Raw genomic sequence first — 22,855 nt, 5'->3', positions numbered from 1 at the left:
TTACTAACGGTTACCACTACCTCATGTAGCTAGTCACTGTTACTAACGGTTACCACTACCTCATGTAGCTAGTCACTGTTACTAACGGTTACCACTACCTCATGTAGCTAGTCACTGTTACTAACGGTTACCACTACCTCGTGTAGCTAGTCACTGTTACTAACGGTTACCACTAGGGCTGTGGCAGTCGTTTAATTTTGTCAGCCGGTTATTGTCATGCAAAAGACTGATGGTCTCAAGTGGTGTTTTCCGCTAATGGAACATTTGTGCTTATAGCCTACTGCCACGTGTGCATTGCCACCTCTTACAATGTGAACAAATCGCCTCACAGTTTATCGACATTTTAAGCTGAACGTTCTGATTTGCCACATTGCATGAAAAATGTTTTTGTTTTTTTATGCTAGTGGTTGTATTAATTTGGGATCTATCACATCCCACAACTGTCCCAGACTATGTTTGTAATATTTATTTTTCCCACAGAATGGAATAGGTTGACTTTTGTACTATGGGGGATAGTAGATTGACATAGGCTAGTGCTTTTGCTCTTCGTTAGGCCTACTCATCTTGTTGACTGACAAAAAGTAAACGTGGACCGTTCTTCCAATATCTTCAATATGCACATCGGAATTGGATAAGAACGTGCGGAGTGGCATCCCTGATGCGTCTGTCTTCACTTGTAGCCTGTGAGAAAGACCCGATCACGTGACAGAGAGCCGTGTGAGGGAGAGATGCTTCAGATTGCACAGCACACTCAGGGAGAAGGGCACAACGCAGCACTCTGGTGAAGCAAAAGGGGCATGGATTTTATTTAGCGTGCGTTACGGCCACAAAGAGGATTCCGCCGTGAAATTCGAGGCATTAATAAGTGCTTGTCAAATTGTTAATAATAGAGTATTGCCTGCGGGGGAAAAAAACAAAGCAGAGCTCATTTATTTATTCATTTAAAATCATCATTAGAGTCGCGTCCTGCAGCCTTACAATGTATTAAAAATCAAAACATATCAGACCAACGTTTGTAGAACAACTAAAGTTACATTAATAACTCTAAATTAAGCATATAGGAGGACCTGCAGTTGAAGTTGGAAGTTTGCATACACCTTAGCCATATACATTTAAACTCAGTTTTTCACAATTCACAACATTTAATCCTAGTAAAAATTTCCCGGTCAGTTAGGATCACCACTTTATTTTGAGAATGTGAAATGTCAGAATAATAGTAGAGAGAATGATTTATTTCATCACATTCCCAGTGGGTCAGAAGTTTACATACACTCAATTAGTATTTGGTAGCATTGCCTTTAAATTGTTGAACTTGAGTCAAACGTTTTAGGTAGCCTTCCACAAGCTTCCCACAATAAGTTGGGTTAATTTTGGCCCATTCCTCCTGACAGAGCTGGTGTAACTGAGTCAGGTTTGTAGGCCTCCTTGCTCGCACACGCTTTTTCAGTTCTGCTCACAATTTTGTATGGGTTTGAGGTCAGGGCTTTGTGATGGCCACTCCAATACCTTGACTTTGTTGTCCTTATGCCATTTTGCCACAACTTTGGAAGTATGCCTGGGGTCACTGTCCATTTAGAAGACCCATTTGCGACCAAGCTTTAACTTCCTGACTGATGTCTTGAGATGTTGCTTCAATATATCCACATCATTTTCCTTCCTCATTAAGTTATTTATTTTGTGAAGTGCACCAGTCCCTCCTACAGCAAAGCACCCCCACAAAATGATGCTGCCACCCCTGTGCTTCACGGTTGGGATGCTGTTCTTCGGCTTGCAAGCCTCCCCCTTTTTCCTCCAAACATAATGATGGTCATTATGGCCAAATAGTAATATTTTTGTTTCATCAGACCAGAGGACATTTCTCCAAAAAGTATGATCTTTGTCCCCATGTGCAGTTGCAAACTGTAGTCTGGCTTTTTTATGGCGGTTTTGGAGCAGTGGCTTCTTCTTTGCTGAGCGGCCTTTCAGGTTATGTCGATATAGGACTCGTTTTACTGTGGATATAGATACTTTTGTACCTGTTTTCTTCAGCATCTTCACAAGGTCCTTTGCTGTTGTTCTGGGATTGATTTGCACTTTTCGCACCAAAGTACGTTCATCTCTAGGAGACAGAACATGTCTCCTTCCTGAGCGGTATGACAGCTGCGTTGTCCCATGGTGTTTATACTTGCGTACTATTGTTTGTACAGATGAACGTGGTACTTTCAGTCGTTTGGAAATTGCTCCCAAGGATGAACCAGACTTGTGGAGGTCTACAATAATTTTTCTGAGGTCTTGGCTGATTTCTTTTGAGTTTCCAATGATGTCAAGCAAAGAGGCACTGAGTTTGAAGGTAGGCCTTGAAATACATCCACAGGTACACCTCCAATTGACTCAAATGATGTCTAATTAGCCTATCAGAAGCTTCTAAAGCCATGACATCATTTTCTGGAATTTTCCAAGCTGTTTAAAGGCACAGTCAACTTAGTGTATGTACACTTCTGACCCAATGGAATTGTGATACAGTGAATTATAAGTGAAATAATCTGTCTGTAAACAATTGTTGGAAAAATGACTTGTGTCATGCACAAGGTAGATGTCCTAACCGACTTGCCAAAACTATAGTTTGTTAACAAGAAATTTGTGAAGTGGTTGAAAAATGAGTTTTAATGACTCCAACGTAAGTCTATTTAAACTTCTGACTTCAACTGTATCTCTTTATTAACCGCACAACACAGAATAGTGAGCCCTCCCTCAAATCGTTTGGAGAAAATATTTATATATTTTTTCAGCTTTGATCAATTGTTTTCTTCATACTATAAAATAATATAAAATAATGCCACGGAATTATAAGCAAATCTTGTCCGCTAAATGAACTAGTGTAGCCCACAGCCATTTGGCATAGCCACATCAGGGCCTAAAATAAGGACAACTCAGAGGATGCTATTCTTTTCTTCTGAAATACACTACATTTTCTTCATATCACGCTTCTTTAGACCTGTCTAAAATAAATAATGGATTTATTGTGAAGACTTATTAGACTTTTAAAAATAGCTTGTAGACTATGTGTGGGAGCCAGGAGTTACTAAATGTGTTTATGTTAATTAACGGTAAATTACGGTGAGACGGACAGTTATTTGCTTGACAATCACCGGCTGACAAAAATTCGTGACCTCCACAGCCCTATGACTCATGACTGCTGGTGTGGCGGTAATACGGTCACCGCAAAAGCCCTAGTTACCACTACCTCAGGTAGCTATAGACACTGTTACTAACGGTTACCACTACCTCAGGTAGCTATAGACACTGTTACTAACGGTTACCACTACCTCAGGTAGCTATAGACACTGTTACTAACGGTTACCACTACCTCAGGTAGCTATAGACACTGTTACTAACGGTTACCACTACCTCAGCTAGCTATAGACACTGTTAGTAACGGTTACCACTACCTCAGGTAGCTATAGACACTGTTACTAACGGTTACCACTACCTCAGCTAGCTATAGACACTGTTAGTAACGGTTACCACTACCTCAGGTAGCTATAGACACTGTTAGTAACGGTTACCACTAACTCAGGTAGCTATAGACACTGTTACTAACGGTTACCACTACCTCAGGTAGCTATGGGACACAGGCAGATACACAGGACAGACAGCGGACACAGATACATAAAGAGAAATGTAACCAAAGAGAGAGACCTTCAGGCTCTACTCGAAGGTACTGTCATGTCAATTTAGGTCAGACTGAAAAAGCTTATGGGATTTTAAAGATGCATAGATTCCAGCCATCAGATAAAATGTGGCATTATATACTACCCACGTCTTTCTCACATGAGTTCTAAGCTACGGTAGTAGAGGTTAGTGGTCCAGAGAGGAGCAAGCCAACACATCCCTATAGCTAGTATCTGAGTTCACTCCAAATGGCACCCTATTCCCTATATAGTGCACTACTTCCCTATTGGCTCTGGTCGAATGTAGTGCACTATATAGGGAATAGGGTACCATTTGGATGGAAATATACACAAGCTATAGGGATGTGTGGTTTGCTGCTATGTCTCTGTTTCTAACTGTTTTAACGACATGGGGGTGGAGTGGTAGCAGCCATTGATTATTCCAGTGTTGGACGAGCGCCAGTGCAGACTTTTCATCCATTAAATCACCCAAATCTGCTTCCAGGGTGTATCCCAAATGGCCTCATTTTCCCTACAGAGTTAATGGCCCTCTATTCCCTACAGAGTTAATGGCCCTCTATTCCCTACAGAGTTAATGGCCCTCTATTCCCTACAGAGTTAATGGCCCTCTATTCCCTACAGAGTTAATGGCCTTCTAGTCCCTACAGAGTTAATGGCCCCTCTATTCCCTACAGAGTTAATGGCCCTCTATTCCCTACAGAGTTAATGGCCCTCTATTCCCCACAGAGTTAATGGCCCTCTATTCCCTACAGAGTTAATGGCCCTCTATTCCCTACAGAGTTAATGGCCCTCTATTCCCTACAGAGTTAATGGCCCTCTATTCCCTACAGAGTTAATGGCCCTCTATTCCCCACAGAGTTAATGGCCCTCTATTCCCTACAGAGTTAATGGCCCTCTATTCCCCACAGAGTTAATGGCCCTCTATTCCCCACAGAGTTAATGGCCCCCTATTCCCCACAGAGTTAATGGCCCTCTATTCCCTACAGAGTTAATGGCCCTCTATTCCCTACAGAGTTAATGGCCCTCTATTCCCTACAGAGTTAATGGCCCTCTATTCCCTACAGAGTTAATGGCCCTCTATTCCCTACAGAGTTAATGGCCCTCTATTCCCTACAGAGTTAATGGCCCTCTATTCCCTACAGCGTTAATGGCCCTCTATTCCCTAGACAGTCAAATGGCTCCCTTTTCCCTAGACAGTCAAATGGCTCCCTTTTCCCTAGACAGTGAAATGGACCCCTTTTCCCTAGACAGTCAAATGGCTCCCTTTTCCCTAGACAGTCAAATGGCTCCCTTTTCCCTAGACAGTCAAATGGCTCCCTTTTCCCTAGACAGTGAAATGGACCCCTATTCCCTAGACAGTGAAATGGCTCCCTTTTCCCTAGACAGTGAAATGGACCCCTATTCCCTAGACAGTGAAATGGACCCCTATTCCCTAGACAGTGAAATGGCTCCCTTTTCCCTAGACAGTGCAATGGACCCCTATTCCCTAGACAGTGAAATGGACCCCTATTCCCTAGACAGTCAAATGGACCCCTATTCCCTAGACAGTGAAATGGACCCCTATTCCCTAGACAGTGAAATGGACCCCTATTCCCTAGACAGTGAAATGGACCCCTATTCCCTAGACAGTCAAATGGACCCCTATTCCCTAGACAGTGAAATGGACCCCTATTCCATAGACAGTGAAATGGACCCCTATTCCCTAGACAGTCAAATGGACCCCTATTCCCTAGACAGTGAAATGGACCCCTATTCCCTAGACAGTCAAATGGACCCCTATTCCCTAGACAGTCAAATGGACCCCTATTCCCTAGACAGTCAAATGGACCCCTATTCCCTAGACAGTCAAATGGACCCCTATTCCCTAGACAGTGAAATGGACCCCTATTCCCTAGACAGTCAAATGGACCCCTATTCCCTAGACAGTGAAATGGACCCCTATTCCCTAGACAGTGAAATGGACCCCTATTCCCTAGACAGTCAAATGGACCCCTATTCCCTAGACAGTCAAATGGACCCCTATTCCCTACACAGTGAAATGGACCCCTTTATCCTAGACAGTCAAATGGACCCCTATTCCCTAGACAGTGAAATGGACCCCTATTCCCTACACAGTGAAATGGACCCCTATTCCCTACACAGTGAAATGGACCCCTTTATCCTAGACAGTCAAATGGACCCCTTTATCCTAGACAGTCAAATGGACCCCTTTATCCTAGACTGTCAAATGGACCCCTTTATCCTAGACAGTCAAATGGACCCCTTTATCCTAGACAGTCAAATGGACCCCTTTATCCTAGACAGTCAAATGGACCCCTATTCCCTAGACAGTGAAATGGACCCCTATTCCCTACACAGTGAAATGGACCCCTTTATCCTAGACAGTCAAATGGACCCCTTTATCCTAGACAGTCAAATGGACCCCTTTATCCTAGACAGTCAAATGGACCCCTTTATCCTAGACAGTCAAATGGACCCCTTAATCCTAGACAGTCAAATGGACCCCTTTATCCTAGACAGTCAAATGGACCCCTTTATCCTAGACAGTCAAATGGACCCCTTTATCCTAGACAGTCAAATGGACCCCTTTATCCTAGACAGTCAAATGGACCCCTTTATCCTAGACAGTCAAATGGACCACTTTATCCTAGACAGTCAAATGGACCCCTTTATCCTAGACAGTCAAATGGACCCCTTTATCCTAGACAGTCAAATGGACCACTTTATCCTAGACAGTCAAATGGACCCCTTTATCCTAGTCAGTGCTTTCAGAGAGTGTTCATACCCCTTTTCTTATTCCACATGTTGTTGTGTTACAGCCTGAATTCAAAATGAAAAAATAAAGTAAAATCACCCATCTACAATATCCGATAATTTCTGTTCCTACTTTTCAGACGGTTCCTACTGATCTCAGTGTTCAGACTGTTCAGATTTTTTTCTCCCAATACACGATAAACACAAAATGAAAACATATATATTTTTTTAAATATTTGCAAAATGATTGAAAATGAAATACAGAAATCTAATTTACATAAGTATTCACACCCCTGAGTCAATACATGTTAGAATCACATTTGGCAGTGATTACAGCTTTGAATCTTTCTGAGTGAGTCTCTAAGAGCTGTGAGTTTTTCCGGGTAAGTCTCTAAGAGCTGTGAGTTTTTCCGGGTAAGTCTCTAAGAGCTGTGAGTCTTTCTGGGTAAGTCTCTGAGAGCTTTGCACACCTGGATTATACAATATTTGGCCATTATTCTTTTTAAAATTCTTCAAACTCTGTCAAATTGGTTGTTGATCATTACTAGACAAGTGTTTTCAAGTCTTGCCATAGATTTTCAAGCCGATTTAAGTCAAAACTGTAACTCGGCCACATTTACTGTCTTCTTGTTAAGCAAGTCCAGTGTAGATTTCGCTTTTGTGTTTTAGGTTATTGTCCTGCTGAAAGGTGAATTCATCTCCCAGTGTCAGGTGGAAAGCAGACTGAACCAGGTTTTCCTCAAGGATTGTTCCTGTGCTTAGCTCCATTACGTTTATTTTTATCATGAAAACTTCCCAGTCCTTAACGATGACAAGCATACCCATAACATGATGCAGCCACCGCTATGCTTTAAAATATGGAGAGTGTTATTCAGTAATGTGTTGTATTGGATTTGCCCCAAACATAAGATTTTGTATTCAGGACATTAAGTTAATTTCTTCACCACATTTTTGGAAGTTTTACTTTAGTGCCTTATTGCAAACAGGAGGCATGTTTTGGAGTATTTTTATTCTGTACAGTCTTCCTTCTTTTCACACTGTCATTTAGGTTAGTATTGTTGAGTAACTACAATGTTGTTGATCCATCCTCAGTTATCTGCTATCACAGCCATTTAAACTCTGTAACTGTTTTAAAGTCACAGGTGGACTCATGATGAAATTCCTGAGCAGTTTCCTTCCTCTTCGGCAACTGAATTAGGAATGCCACCTGTATCTTTGTAGTGACTGGGTGTATTGACACACAATCCAATGTAATTAATAATTTCACCATGCTCAAAGGGATATTCAATGTCTGCTTTTATTTATTTTTATCCATCTGCCAATAGGTGCCCTTCTTTGCGAGGCATTGGAAAACCTTCCTTGGTCTTTGTGGTTGAATCGTTGTTTGGAATTAACTGCTCAACTGAGGGACCGTACAGATTATTATATGTGAGGGGTACAGAGATGAGGTAGTCATTCAAAGTCATTCATGTTAAACACTATTATTGCACACAGTGATTCCACCCAACTTATTATGTCACTTGTTAAGACATCTTTTTTACTCCTGAGGTTTTTTTAGGCTTGCTCTAACACAGGTTTTGAATACTTAAGACTCAAGACATTTCAGCTTTTCATTGAAAAAAATTAATTTGTCAAATTTTGGAAAACCATAATTCCACTTTGACATTATGAGGTATTGTGTGTAGGCCGGTGATCTCAATATCTTCATATGGTTGCACTCAGCAGACATTCATTTACTCAATAAATGTTCCTTTTGTTCGATAAAGTCTCTTTATATCCAAAAACCTCCGTTTTGTTCGCGCGTTTTCTTCAGTAATCCATAGGCTCAAACGCAGTCAAAACAGGCAGAAAAAAATCCAAATTGTATCCGTAAAGTTCATAGAAACATGTCAAACGATGTTTATATTCAATCCTGAGGTTGTATTTAGCCTAAATAATCGATAATATTTCAACCGGACAATAACGTCGTCAATTTAAAAGGTAAACAAGAAACGCATTCTCTCGGTCGCGCGCATGAAAAAGCTCTGTGACACTTTAGGGTCCACTCATTCAGACTGCTCTTACTTCCTCATTTTTCAGAATACAAGCCTGAAACAATTTCTAAAGACTGTTGACATCTAGTGGAAGGCATAGGAACTGCAATTTGAGTCCTAAGTCAATGGATACTCTAATGGCATTGAATAGAAAACTACAAAACCAACAAATAAACTACTTCCTGAATGGATTTCTCTCAGGTTTTCGCCTGCCAAATCAGGTTTTATACTCACAGACACTATTTTAACAGTTTTGGAAACTTTAGAGTGTTTTCTATCAAAATATACCAGTTATATGCATATTATATCTTCTGGGCCCGAGAAGCAGGCAGTTTAATTTGGGCATGCTTTTCATCCAAAATTCTGAATGCTATCCCCTACCTTAGAGAAGTCAAGAATTTTTTTTACTCCTGAGCTTTTTTTAGGCTTGCTCTAACACAGGTTTTGAATACTTAAGACTCAAGACATTTCAGCTTTTCATTTACATTTTTTTAATTTGTCAAATTTTGGAAAACCATAATTCCACTTTGACATTATGAGGTATTGTGTGTAGGCCGGTGACACAACATCTCAATGTTAATCCATTTAACATTCAGGCTGTAACAACAACAACATGTGGAAAAAGTTGAAGGGTGTGAATACTTTCTGAAGGTATTGTATATGGAACAAACTCTCATGAATGCATTGCAGTCCCTCATGCTGTACATTCTAGTCCGTCCTCTAAACTCTTCTTCCTGTCTTTCGTCTTCTTCCTCCAGTCCCTCAGGTTGTACGTTCTGGGGGAAGAAGCCGTGGTCTCAGACCCGGAAGGTGCTGTGGCAGGTGGGCATGCTGCTCGGCGCCCCAGTAATCATCTCTCTCATCGCTGGCATCGCCATCCCCGTCATCATAGTGGGCATTCCCATTTACATGGGCCGCAAGGTACGAGGGCATGTTGACCCCTAACCTTAGCCCATTTACATGGGCCGCAAGGTACGAGGACATGTTGACCCCTAACCTTAGCCCATCTACATGGGTCGCAAGGTACGAGGACATGTTGACCCCTAACCTTAGCCCATCTACATGGGCCGCAAGGTACGAGGGCATGTTGACCCCTAACCTTAGCCTATTTACATGGGCCGCAAGGTACGATGACATGTTGACCCCTAACCTTAGCCCATCTACATGGGCCGCAAGGTACGAGGGCATGTTGACCCCTAACCTTAGCCTATTTACATGGGCCGCAAGGTACGAGGACATGTTGACCCCTAACCTTAGCCCATCTACATGGGCCGCAAGGTACGAGGATATGTTGACCCCTAACCTTAGCCCATCTACATGGGCCGAAAGATAGGAGGACATATTGACCCTTAACCCTAACCCATCTCCATGGGCCGAAAGGTAGGAGGACATATTGACCCTTAACCCTAACCCATCTCCATGGGCCGAAAGGTAGGAGGACATATTGACCCTTAACCCTAGCCCCTAACCCAGCTACATGTGCTGAAATATAGGACCTTGTCTTATGCAGAGAGAAAAAGAATGTCCGCTCACTGTGAAGTCTGTCTGCTCTTTTTCTGCTCTCAAGTGATATTTTAATAAAGCTATCGGTGACACAAATATAACAATTCAACCATTTTTTCTGAATTGAAATTGTAAAAAACGACTAATGATACCTTATATGATCATGTCGACCATTTTGACATCATGAGTTCTTCTTCCCCTCCCCCCCAGGTCCACGGTCGCTGTAAGAAGAACAATATCTCAGGTAGTAAACATTACCTAACGGTGGCCAGTGGCGTCATGATGTCCGTGTTCGTGTCGCCTGTCATAGCTGCTGTCACTGTGGGTAAGGACAGCGACAAACAATGACAACACAAACAACGAGATCACAAACAACGAGAACACCTCTCCATCTTGTCCACTAAACCCTAAGAGTTAGGCTGTAATTTACAGGGCAACTTGCACTTCCTGATTTGTTTTTCATGAATACTCATTAAGAAATGTTAGCGGACATGACTGAAGGCAAACGACATTTGTCTTGGGGTTGTGGTTTGAAGTGGGTGTTTCTTGGTTGTATCTTTGCCATGCAATCACAACAAAAAGTCCCAGTAGTGAGTACAGCAAGGTCATTTAAGCTAGCTGTGGTTTGGCGAGAACAACGTTTTGAAGTTGAGGACTTCTCCCCTCCCTCCTGACTTGCCATCTCAAGATTGTCAGCTAATTCAGTACTATGTTGGCTTAACCATGTACTGACCTTGTGTTTAGCCAAGCTGACAACAGCTAGCTAGCATAGCTTGGTGATAGCTGCAGCTGGCTAGACTATCAAATCAAAAGCAAATCAAATCCAATTTTATTGGTCACATACACATGGTTAGCAGATGTTAATGCGAGTGTAGCGAAATGCTTGTGCTTCTAGTTCCGACAGTGCAACAATACCTTACAAGTAATCTAACAATTCCACAACAACTACCTAAGACACACAAATCTAAGTAAAGGAATGGAATAAGAAAATATACATATAAATATATGGATGAGCAATGACCGAGTGGCAAAGCTTGCCTATGCAAGATGCAATAGATGGTATAAAATACAGTATATACACATGAGATGAGTAATGCAAGATATGTAAACATTATTAAAGTGGCATTATTAGTGTGACTAGTGATCAATTTATTAAAGTGGCCAATGATTTCAAGATATCTAGCTGACAGCAGCTAGCTAGCATAGCTTGGTGATAGCTGCAGCTTTCTCAGTCAAATCAGTTATGGTAAGAAATCAAGAGCCAGTGTCTGGACTGTGTTTCACAAGACACTCGTTCTACAACGCTTTGCTACGAAAGTAGCTTGCAACTTAGTTTCAACGTTTCATCACATCGTGTACTATATTCAGGGGCGGCAGGTAGCCTAGTGGTTAGAGCGTTGGACTAGGAACCGGAAGGTTTGCTAGATCGAATCCCCCGAGCTGACAAGGTAAAAATCTGTCATTCTGCCCCCGAACAAGGCAGTTAACCAGTTAACCCACTGTTCCTAGGCCGTCATTGAAAATAAGAATTTGCCTAGTTAAATAAAGGTTAAGATTTTTTTTTTTTAAACAATAATATTTGCTGTTAAAGTCAGAGTCTATCATCTGTTTAATAGTGTTACTTTCCATCACACTGTGTTGTTATAATGGTACATGCAGTATTTTGGAAAAACTACTTCCTGGACAATAGAACAGCAATAAAGCAGTAATAGAAGTAATCCCAAATGGCACCCTATTCCATATGAGCCCTGGTCAAAAGTAGTGCACGACATAGGGAATAGGGTGCAGTTTGGGACTCAGTCATTGATGTCTTACTGGGTCAGAGATGGGTGAAGATAGAATATGACTTACTGGGAGAGAGAGAGATGGGTGAAGATAGAATATGACTTACTGGGAGAGAGAGAGATGGGTGAAGATAGAATATGACTTACTGGGAGAGAGAGAGATGGGTGAAGATAGAATATGACTTACTGGGAGAGAGAGAGATGGGTGAAGATAGAATATGACTTACTGGGAGATATTGTTTATTTCACTTGTGTATATTATCAACATCACTTGCTTTGGTATAGTTAACATATGTTTCCATGACAATAAAGACCCTTCAATTGAATTGAGATGGTTCCTGGTCCAACGTCATAAGTTTAACTCTACCAGAGAGAGGCCCGAGGACACACACACACACACACACACACACTCCATTGGTCAACTGGCTATCTCCTCATATGGTTCTCCTCTCAATCTGAGAAAAGAGCTGACGCGCACAAGAAACACACACACACAGAATAGCCCTGGAATTGCCTTAGAATAGCTTTGGAATAGCTTTGGAATAGCCTTGGAATAGCCCTGGAATAGCCCTGGGATAGACCTGGAATAGACCTGGAATAGACCTGGAATAGACCTGGAATAGCCCTGGAATAGACCTGGGATAGACCTGGAATAGCCTTGGAATAGACCTGGAATAGACCTGGGATAGACCTGGAATAGACCTGGAATAGACCTGGAATAGCCCTGGAATAGACCTGGGATAGACCTGGAATAGCCTTGGAATAGACCTGGAATAGACCTGGAATAGCCTTGGGATAGACCTGGAATAGCCCTGGGATAGACCTGGAATAGACCTGGAATAGACCTGGAATAGCCCTGGAATAGACCTGGAATAGACCTGGAATAGACCTGGAATAGACCTGGAATAGACCTGGAATAGACCTGGAATAGACCTGGAATAGACCTGGAATAGACCTGGAATAGCCCTGGAATAGACCTGGGATAGACCTGGAATAGACCTGGAATAGACCTGGAATAGACCTGGAATAGACTTGACTCCTTATTCTCTTTGATGACTTGTAATTTCATAACATGTTTGTCTCTGGCAGAAGCCTGGGTTCAAATAGTATTAGGTTTCTTTCAAATCCTTAACCTGTGTCTGATGAATCTTTGACATGCAATAGTCCCAAAAGTGCAAACCCCACCCATCTGGCACTCAAGGCATGCTCAATCAAATGAATTGCAAATACTATTTGAACCCAGGTATTTCTCTGGCAGAAGCCTGGGGCATGGGAGCTTACTGCTGCCTCACTGGTTTGTGTATGTGTGCTCTGCCTGACCCTGCCGCCTCTGAAGTGTCACTACCATCACCACACTGTTGAACTGAAGGCTGGGCCTCAGCACATTAGCCTCTCCCTCTTTCTCCACACATCCCCCTCTCCATCCATTCATCTCTCCATCCCTCTCTCTCTCTCCATCTGAAAGGACTTGTCTGTTCTTGTGGGCTTCAGCTCTGACGCTCTCTTTTTTCTATCCCTCTTTCTCCTTGTCTCTCTTCCTCTCTTTCTCTCTCTCTCTCCTTCTCTCTGTCTCCCCCGTCCCTCTTTCTATTTCTCTCTTTCTCCTCCTTGTCTCTCTTTCTCTCTCTGTCCTTCTCTCAGTCTCTCCATCCCTCTTTCTCTCTATCTTTCCCTCTTTCTCCTCCTTGTCTTTCTCTCTCTCTCCTCTCTCTCCTCTCTGTCTCCCCAGTCCATCTTTCTCTCTCTTTTCGTCTTTCTCCTCCTTGTCTTTTTCTCTCTCCTCTCTGTCTCCCCCGTCCCTCTTTCTCTCTCTTTTCGTCTTTCTCCTCCTTGTCTCTCTCCCCCCCTCTCTCCCTGTCTCTCCCATCCCTATGTACTGGTGTCACCCTGTCTGCGGGTCATTGATGCCACAGTATCCTATAATGTCCAGTGTAGCGTTGACAATATGGCGCTTTTTGTTTGTCATGTGACCACTGTTGTGTCCCCAACATTTCTGACCGAGTTTCATGTTCCTGTGATGCAGCGCTCTACAGTGAAGCCTTTTGTACATCAGGTTAAAGTTCATACTAGGTTAGATGTACTGGGAAGAGGAAGAGAAAGTCTAGCTGGCAATGTCAGTCCTGTTTCCATTTTTGTTACTTTAACCCAGTCATCCGTGGGAGAGAGAGATGGGTGAAGATAGATGTATTGGTGCGTCAGGTAGCCTAGTGGTTAGAGCGTTGGGCCAGTAACAGAAAAGGTTGCTAGATCGAATCCCAGAGCTGACAAGGTAAAAAAATGTGTCGTTCTGCCCCTGAACAATTCTGCCCCTGAACAATTCTGCCCCTATTCGATTTATTGCCTACCTCATGCCTTTTGCACACATTGTATATAGATTCTCTTTTTTTCTACCATGTTATTGACTTGTTTATTGTTTACTCCATGTGTAACTCTGTGTTGTCTGTTCACACTACTATGCTTTATCTTGGCCAGGTCGCAGTTGCAAATGAGAACTTGTTCTCAACTAGCCTACCTGGTTAAATAAAGGTGGAAAAAAAAAAAAACAAAAAAAAAAAAACAAGGGAGTTTAACCCACTGTTCCCCGGTAGGCTGTCATTGTAAAATAAGAATTTGTTCTTAACTGACTTGTCTAGTTAAATAAAGGTTAAATAAATACAAATAAATACAAATCTCTGCGTACTCTTAGTTGTTCTCATGTATTGTTTATTTATTTTGACAGGAAGTCCTGTTGAAACCAAGGTGTCTGTCATACCAGGAATCACTCTTCTAGCTACATTCATATGTTAAAATGTGCCGGTTATTTTCCACAGGGTAACATTTATTGACAAGGAAATACAGGTACCTCAGTCAGTCTCTCATCCTGTCTCTTCCTGTCCCTCTTGTAGGGGTGGGCGTCCCGTTGATGTTGACGTATGTCTACGGGGTCGTCCCCATGTCGCTCTGTCGGAACGGATGGTGCCGGCAGCAGAACGAGCCCCCAGAAACACATAAGATACAACTGGAAGACCTAGCCAGCTGTAAGGGGCTTTAGTATAGTATATTGGATAATGCTAAATATTGTATCTAATGCTTACCTATATTTTGTATTTTTGTTTTAAGAACTATGTACATTATATTATAAGTAAAAAGATTCCTGAATGCTTTTATTAAAGTAACTCAACTTATCCCATCTTGAATTGTTCAGCAGTGAGTAGTTCAAAGTAAACTCAAATATACCAGTCCAATAGATTAGTCCGATAGACCAGTCCAATAGATCACCAATAGATCAGTCCAATAGATCACAATAGACCAGTCCAATAGACCAGTCCAATAGATCACAATAGACTAGTCCAATAGACCAGTCCAATAGAACACCAATAGATCAGTCCAATAGATCACAATAGACCAGTCCAATAGATCACAACAGATCAGTCCAATAGATCAGTCCAATAGATCACAATAGACCAGTCCAATAGACCAGTCCAATAGACCAGTCCAATAGATCACAACAGATCAGTCCAATAGATCACAACAGATCAGTCCAATAGATCAGTTCAATAGACCAGTCCGATAGATCACAATAGACCCGTCAAATTGATCACAGATAGATCCATCCAATAGACCCGTCCAATAGATCAGTTCAATAGATCAGTCCAATAGATCACTAATAGATCAGTCCAATAGATCACGAATAGATCAGTCCAATAGATCACCAATAGACCAGTCCAATAGACCAGTCCAATAGACCAGTCCAATAGACCAGTCCAATAGATCACCAATAGACCAGTCCAATAGATCAGTCCAATAGACCAGTCCAATAGATCACCAATAGACCAGTCCAATAGATCAGTCCAATAGACCAGTCCAATAGATCACATTGGATCAGTCAAATAGATCACTAATATATCAATCCAATAGATTAGTCCAATAGATCAGTCCAATAGACCAGTCCAATAGATCAGTCCAATAGACCAGTCCAATAGATCACCAATAGACCAGTCCAATAGATCAGTCCAATAGACCAGTCCAATAGATCACCAATAGACCAGTCCAATAGATCAGTCCAATAGACCAGTCCAATAGATCACATTGGACCAGTCCAATAGATCACATTGGATCAGTCAAATAGATCACTAATATATCAATCCAATAGATTAGTCCAATAGATCACAATTGATCCCTCCAATTTATCACTAATAGATTCGTCCAATAGATCACCAATAGATCACAATATATCAATCCAATAGATCACAATAGATCAATCCAATAGATCACAATAGATCAATCCAATAGATCACAGTAGATCCATCCACTTGATCAGTCAAATAGATCACCAATAGATCAGTTCAATAGATCAGTCCAATAGATCACTAATAGATCACTAATATACTATTGGGCTGATCTATCAGTGATCTATTGGGCTGATCTATCAGTGATCTATTGGACTAATCTATTAGTGATCTATTGGTGATCTATTGGACTGATCTATTAGTGATCTATTGGACTGATCTATTAGTGATATATTGGACTGATATTAGTGATCTATTAGTGATCTATTGGAGTGATATATTAGTGATCTATTGGACTGATCAGTCCAATAGATCACCAATAGATCACTAATAGATTAGTCCAATAGATCACTAATAGATTAGTCCAATAGACCAGTCCAATAGATCACTAATAGATCAGTCCAATAGATCACTAATCAGATTAGTCCAATAGATGTTGACACTACTGTATGATTGTATGGTTGTTTCCTAGTTTTAATCTGATGTTGTTTCTAAACTTCTCTTGAAGATCTTCTATTCTCTCATGTAGTCAGCGACCACTGGCCGGGGCCGGGCCCAAGAGGCCAGACCAACCCCGCCCTCAGCGACACCAGCGTCCAGGAAGTCCTACAAGATGTTAGGGTCAGCGTACAGGAAGTTGGCGTGCTCCCCAGCACCAGCAGTGCTGCCACGCCCCCGGAACCAGATGCATGCACAGGATTGGACAAGCATCAGATGCGTCATGTTTATACGCAGCAGGACAGCCAATCAGACTGCGAAGGGGCTGGGGGTGCTGGGATGCTGGATAATACACAGACATTCTCCTTGCGGTCAGTGTCTCTTGTCGTATAGTTTTTGATTGATTGATTGATTGATTGAGCCCAAAGTATTTCTTTGCAAAGTTTCTCTTCGTTCAATTCAAGTCAGTTCAATACACATTAATTTATCCCCTCAAGAGCAATTACAAAAGACAAGTCATTTAATTCCTTTGATGCAACCTGCCTCTAGATCATAAAACATGGCTGAAATATTATGTAACAGGCCTATCCTTGATGCTGTTCATGTTCTCATGTTGCAGGGAGGGAACGAACATTGAGGTGCGTGTAGAGATCGAGGCCCATCCACGAGGCGCACGTCAGTCCAGCCTCAGTAGCATCCTGTCCAGTCGCAGCCTATCAGCTGAGTCCCTGGGTCGAGCGCACTCAGTAGGCCGCGCCCACTCGCAAGATCACCTGGGCCACGCCCACTCCCAGGAACATCTGTGTGCCTCTGAACATGAAGAAGAGAGCGGAGAAAAGGAAAGAGGAGGAAGAGAGGGAGAAAGCAGGGACCACCTGCATGTTTTTGAGACGGACAATGTCTGAGCTCCGCCTACTATTTAGGCCACACCCTGTTTCCACTACAGGCTCCTCCCACCAGCTGTCTTCCTGCTCCACCGTCTAAGAGTCTGGGACATGGAGAGAGAGAAAAGGAGAGCGAGAGAGAGGAGGGAGAGATGGAAAAGGTGTGTTTGTGAAAAATAGACAAAATAAAGAGGGCCGCTTGCCAACACAGATGCATCAAAACAAACCAGAAATGACTGAAAGCATGTTGATTGACTAGTTTTGTGGGTGTTAGCCTCACTTTACTGTGTCCTTTCAGAAGAGACTGCCCCCACCTCCCAATCTAACACTGGTCTATTTAAATTATTATTTAAATAAAAATGATTACCAAGCCCCTTCTCTACCTATACCCGCGACTTATAATGATCTAGAGTCGTTTGTATCATCTCATAGTTGGAGTGCTGATCTCGGACCAGTTTTGCCTTTTCGATCACAATAAATACGATTATTATAGACAGAGAAGACCTGATCCTAGATCAGCACTCCTACACAGGTGATACATACAACGCCTAATATCCCCTCTTCCATCTAAGATACATTTTTAAGAGATCTAAAAGCATGTTTTGTTCTGTAGGGGTTAGCCATATGTAACATGCTGCATCAACTCTCTCTTCCTGTCCTGACACTGATGAGGTATGAAATGCTTCCTGCCCGTCCCGTGTTGATGATGACATGCGATAGAACGTTGAGAGGCTACTGTGTAAAAAGGGTCTAATGAAGGGGGGGGGGGGGGGGAGTTTCCTCACAAAGGGTTATTTCAGTATTGTCAGATACAGTGTAAACCTGACTTTATGCAACACGTTTTAACATGCTGGTCCAACTTTACAGGCCTTGTTGAAATGCAGTCGCCCTCGACTATGACTGGTTGGTGATCTCAGTGAATTTCATAGTAGACCACTTTGACCATACTGGTTATCAAGCTGATGTTCCCTTGTATCACAACCTTCCATTGAGGAGGTTGGGGGGGTGTGTGTGTGTGGGGGGGGGGGAGGGCGGAGGGCGCTATATGTTTTGGTCAAGGCATGCATTCTTTCACTGCTGTGAATCTAAGCAATATTCAGGGACCAGGCTCTGTGATGTTTAGAGCCAGACATATCCTACGGACTCTGGCTGCCTGCATCCCAAATGGCACCCTATTCCCTACCCCACTGGGCACAGACGTCAGTTACACGTCTAGTTTTGATTTACATTTGGTTGAGTTTGTAAACTAACATGAATTCAATGTGAAATGAACAACAACAACAAAAATGTCACTGTCATTTGGGTTTAGATTAAAAGTTTGGTGAAAACAAATGTCCGTTTTTGTCACGAGAATTTCTATCCCAATGTTCTAAACAAACTATTTTATATCTCTGTCTAATTCCTGAAGGTTGTAAATCTCCAGTTAATAGACAGTCTCAGCCTGCAATAGATCAATACTTTATTCAGAGAGCGCTCTGCGAATCTTTTTAAACACACACACAAGTTCAAATCTTAAGTTACGCCTTGCTCAGACAGTTACTTTTCCACTACACACATACATTGTTTATCATATTCTGCAACATGTTTCATAATTTTCTGCAAGCCTAACAATTTCTCCCCTCCACGGGTGGGGACAGAATGTCCTGTTATTGGTTTTCACAGTAGCACAACTTGTCTGTCGATAGCTCCTCTTATCCTTTGTTTCACACTTGCACCCTGCTTACATAGCTAAACAGGAACAAAATGTCCTGGTTCTAATTATGATTCTAATACATTTCACACAATTATATGGTTTCAGGGTGGAATACTTTAGTCATTATCTTAAACGACGTACAGATTCTTCTATCAGTTTTCCACATTGATTCAACGTCATCACGTTGCATTTTTGGGTTGAAATTACTTGGAAAGCTGGGATCATAATTCACTACTTCTGACCAGGGCCCATAAGGACTAGGGTGCTATTTAACCAGGGCCCATAGGGATCTGGTTAAAAGTAGTGCACTATATTAGGGAATAGGGTGCCATTTGGGAATGTACTATCTTAACAGAGATCCATAATACAGTATTTCACTAGCAACAGCAGCAGTAGCAGCACGGTCCTCTAGCTAGGGCTTAGAACAGGGCTGGGTCACTCTGATAGTAGCAGCACGGTCCTCTAGCTGGGGCTTAGAACAGGGCTGGGTCACTCTGATAGTAGCAGCACGGTCCTCTAGCTAGGGCTTAGAACAGGGCTGGGTCACTCTGATGGTAGCAGCACGGTCCTCTAGCTAGGGCTTAGAACAGGGCTGAGTCACTCTGATAGTAGCAGCACGGTCCTCTAGCTAGGGCTTAGAACAGGGCTGGGTCACTCTGATAGTAGCAGCACGGTCCTCTAGCTAGGGCTTAGAACAGGGCTGGGTCACTCTGATAGTAGCAGCACGGTCCTCTAGCTGGGGCTTAGAACAGGGCTGAGTCACTCTGATAGTAGCAGCACAGTCCTCTAGCTAGGGCTTAGAACAGGGCTGAGTCACTCTGATAGTAGCAGCACGGTCCTCTAGCTAGGGCTTAGAACAGGGCTGAGTCACTCTGATAGTAGCAGCACGGTCCTCTAGCTAGGGCTTAGAACAGGGCTGGGTCACTCTGATAGTAGCAGCACGGTCCTCTAGCTAGGGCTTAGAACAGGGCTGGGTCACTCTGATAGTAGCAGCACGGTCCTCTAGCTAGGGCTTAGAACAGGGCTGGGTCACTCTGATAGTAGCAGCACGGTCCTCTAGCTAGGGCTTAGAACAGGGCTGAGTCACTCTGATAGTAGCAGCACGGTCCTCTAGCTAGGGCTTAGAACAGGGCTGAGTCACTCTGATATTCTGGCATGTGTGTCTGTTGGTTTCTGTCTGTCAAACCAGCATCTGATTTAGACCTGGGAAACCAGGTGTGTGTGTGTGTGTGTGTGTGTGTGTGTGTGTGTGTGTGTGTGTGTGTGTGTGTGTGTGTGTGTGTGTGTGTGTGTGTGTGTGTGTGTGTGTGTGTGTGTGTGTGTGTGTGTGTGTGTGTGTGTGTGTGTGTGTGTGATTAAGTGTCAGACAGAACATAGAACAGCAGGCAACCAAGTTCCTGAGGAATAGAAATCTTGGCCTTCCCTGGCTTAGAACATCTCTCTTAAAGCTGCATGGTTTCTGTTCCTCACTCACTGGGTGTCCAGGAGTTAGCCACCACCACAACACACACACACACACACACACACACACACACACACACACACACACACACACACACACACACACACACACACACACACACACACACACACACACACACACACACACACACACACACACACACACACACACACACACACACACACACACACACACACACTATTGAACTGCAGTGGTGATGCTGTCGACAAACAGGAGACACAGGAACCACCACCAGACCATCTTAGTCGATCACAGCACCCAGAACCTCTCAGTCGATCACAGCACCCAGACCCCCTCAGTCGATCACAGCACCCAGAACCTCTCAGTCGATCACAGCACCCAGAACCTCTCAGTCGATCACAGCACCCAGACCCCCTCAGTCGATCACAGCACCCAGACCCCCTCAGTCGATCACAGCACCCAGAGCCCCTTAGTCGATCACAGCACCCAGAGCCCCTTAGTCGATCACAGCACCCAGACCCCCTCAGTCGATCACAGCACCCAGAGCCCCTCAGTCGATCACAGCACCCAGACCCCCTCAGTCGATCACAGCACCCAGACCACCCCAGTCGATCACAGCACCCAGACCACCTCAGTCGATCACAGCACCCAGACCACCTCAGTCGATCACAGCACCCAGACCCTCTCAGTCGATCACAGCACCCAGACCCTCTCAGTCGATCCCAGAGCAGCGGTGTTCTACAAGCAGCATGCTAACTCAGGCTATATCCATTCTAGATGATTATGATGATGAGAAAATATGAACTGAAAAATTAACAGAAAGAATCCTGAGTGTGAAATCCCTTGTGAAGAGGACCTCGGAGAGACAGACAACCATGGGACTTGATACAGACATGGTATGTATTCAGAGCCATGGGAATTGATACAGACATGGTATGTATTCAGAGCCATGGGGATTGATACAGACATGGTATGTATTCAGAGCCATGGGACTTGATACAGACATGGTATGCATTCAGAGCCATGGGAATTGATACAGACATGGTATGTATTCAGAGCCATGGGGATTGATACAGACATGGTATGCATTGTAAATCTGATGAGGAATAAAACTTGAACAAATGTTTCACCATGAAGGACAGAACTGAATGTCATCTCGTGTCCAATTTTTAAAATGATCTTCAGCCTTGCATATGGCACCCTATTCCCTAATATAGTGCACTACTTTTGACCAGATCCCTATGGGCCCTGGTCAAATGGCACCCTATTCCCTATGGGTCCTGGTCAAATGGCACCCTATTCCCTATTGGCCCTGGTCAAATGGCTCCCTATTCCCTATGGCCCTGGTCAAATGTAGTGCACTACATAGAGAATATGGTGCCATTTGGGACACACCCCTTTACTACATAGTGAAGTGGGGACATGAACAGGAGAAGTCAGGTTTTGCACCTTGAACGTTTGCCTGCGGACCGTCATTGAATGGAGTCTGTAGACATGATGTAATGACTGCTCATTTTCAACAGAGGGCGCTGGAACATAGGTGATATTGATCCTCAGAGCAGTGGTAGGCTACAGATTGAGGAATTGCATTATCTGCAGCTAAGGACAAATGTTGATTGGCTCAAGAAAACAATTTATTTGTATTTTATACGGGCTGTTTCCACAGGTTTTATGTCATTACTTTTCATAAGATATAATTTCATACAGATTCAAAAGTTCCAAAATGTTGTGTCCTGCTCAGGGTGTTCTGCTCAGGGTGTCCTGCTCAGGGTGTCCTGCTCAGGGTGGCCTGCTGCTCAGGGTGTCCTGCTCAGGGTGGCCTGCTGCTCAGGGTGTCCTGCTGCTCAGGGTGTCCTGCTGCTCAGGGTGTCCTGCTGCTCAGGGTGTCCTGCTGCTCAGGGTGTCCTGCTGCTCAGGGTGTTCTGCTGCTCAGGGTGTCCTGCTGCTCAGGGTGTCCTGCTCAGGGTGGCCTGCTGCTCAGGGTCTTCTGCTGCTCAGGGTGGCCTGCTGCTCAGGGTGGCCTGCTCAGGGTGGCCTGCTGCTCAGGATGTCCTGCTGCTCAGGGTCTTCTGCTGCTCAGGGTGTTCTGCTACTCAGGGTGTTCTGCTACTCAGGGTGTTCTGCTGCTCAGGGTGTCCTGCTGCTCAGGGTCTTCTGCTGCTCAGGGTCTTCTGCTGCTCAGGGTGTTCTGCTGCTCAGGGTGTCCTGCTGCTCAGGGTGTCCTGCTGCTCAGGGTGTCCTGCTCAGGGTCTTCTGCTGCTCAGGGTGGCCTGCTGCTCAGGGTGTCCTGCTCAGGGTGTTCTGCTGCTCAGGGTGTCCTGCTGCTCAGGGTGTCCTGCTGCTCAGGGTCTTCTGCTGCTCAGGGTCTTCTGCTGCTCAGGGT

General features: G+C 43.7%; 1 protein-coding gene across 3 annotated transcripts in view; it reads left to right on the top strand.

Annotated features, from left to right (window-relative positions):
• The window catches only part of LOC139582461 (E3 ubiquitin-protein ligase RNF19A), a 58,607-nt gene extending 40,372 nt beyond the window's left edge, over positions 1-18,235 (top strand). For all 3 annotated transcript variants that reach the window (XM_071412482.1, XM_071412485.1, XM_071412484.1), the window contains exons 6-10: positions 9,217-9,379; positions 10,172-10,286; positions 14,631-14,762; positions 16,522-16,822; positions 17,071-18,235. In XM_071412482.1, coding sequence (XP_071268583.1) covers positions 9,217-9,379; positions 10,172-10,286; positions 14,631-14,762; positions 16,522-16,822; positions 17,071-17,356 — 997 coding nt within the window. In that variant the 3' untranslated portion in view covers positions 17,357-18,235. The remainder of the gene's footprint in view (positions 1-9,216; positions 9,380-10,171; positions 10,287-14,630; positions 14,763-16,521; positions 16,823-17,070) is intronic.
• The last annotated feature ends 4,620 nt before the right edge of the window (positions 18,236-22,855 follow it).

Source organism: Salvelinus alpinus, chromosome 8, assembly GCF_045679555.1.
Source record: "Salvelinus alpinus chromosome 8, SLU_Salpinus.1, whole genome shotgun sequence".
NCBI classification, from domain to species: domain Eukaryota; kingdom Metazoa; phylum Chordata; class Actinopteri; order Salmoniformes; family Salmonidae; genus Salvelinus; species Salvelinus alpinus.
The sequence above is the reverse complement of the archived record's forward strand: the minus strand, read 5'-3'. Positions and strand labels throughout refer to the sequence as shown.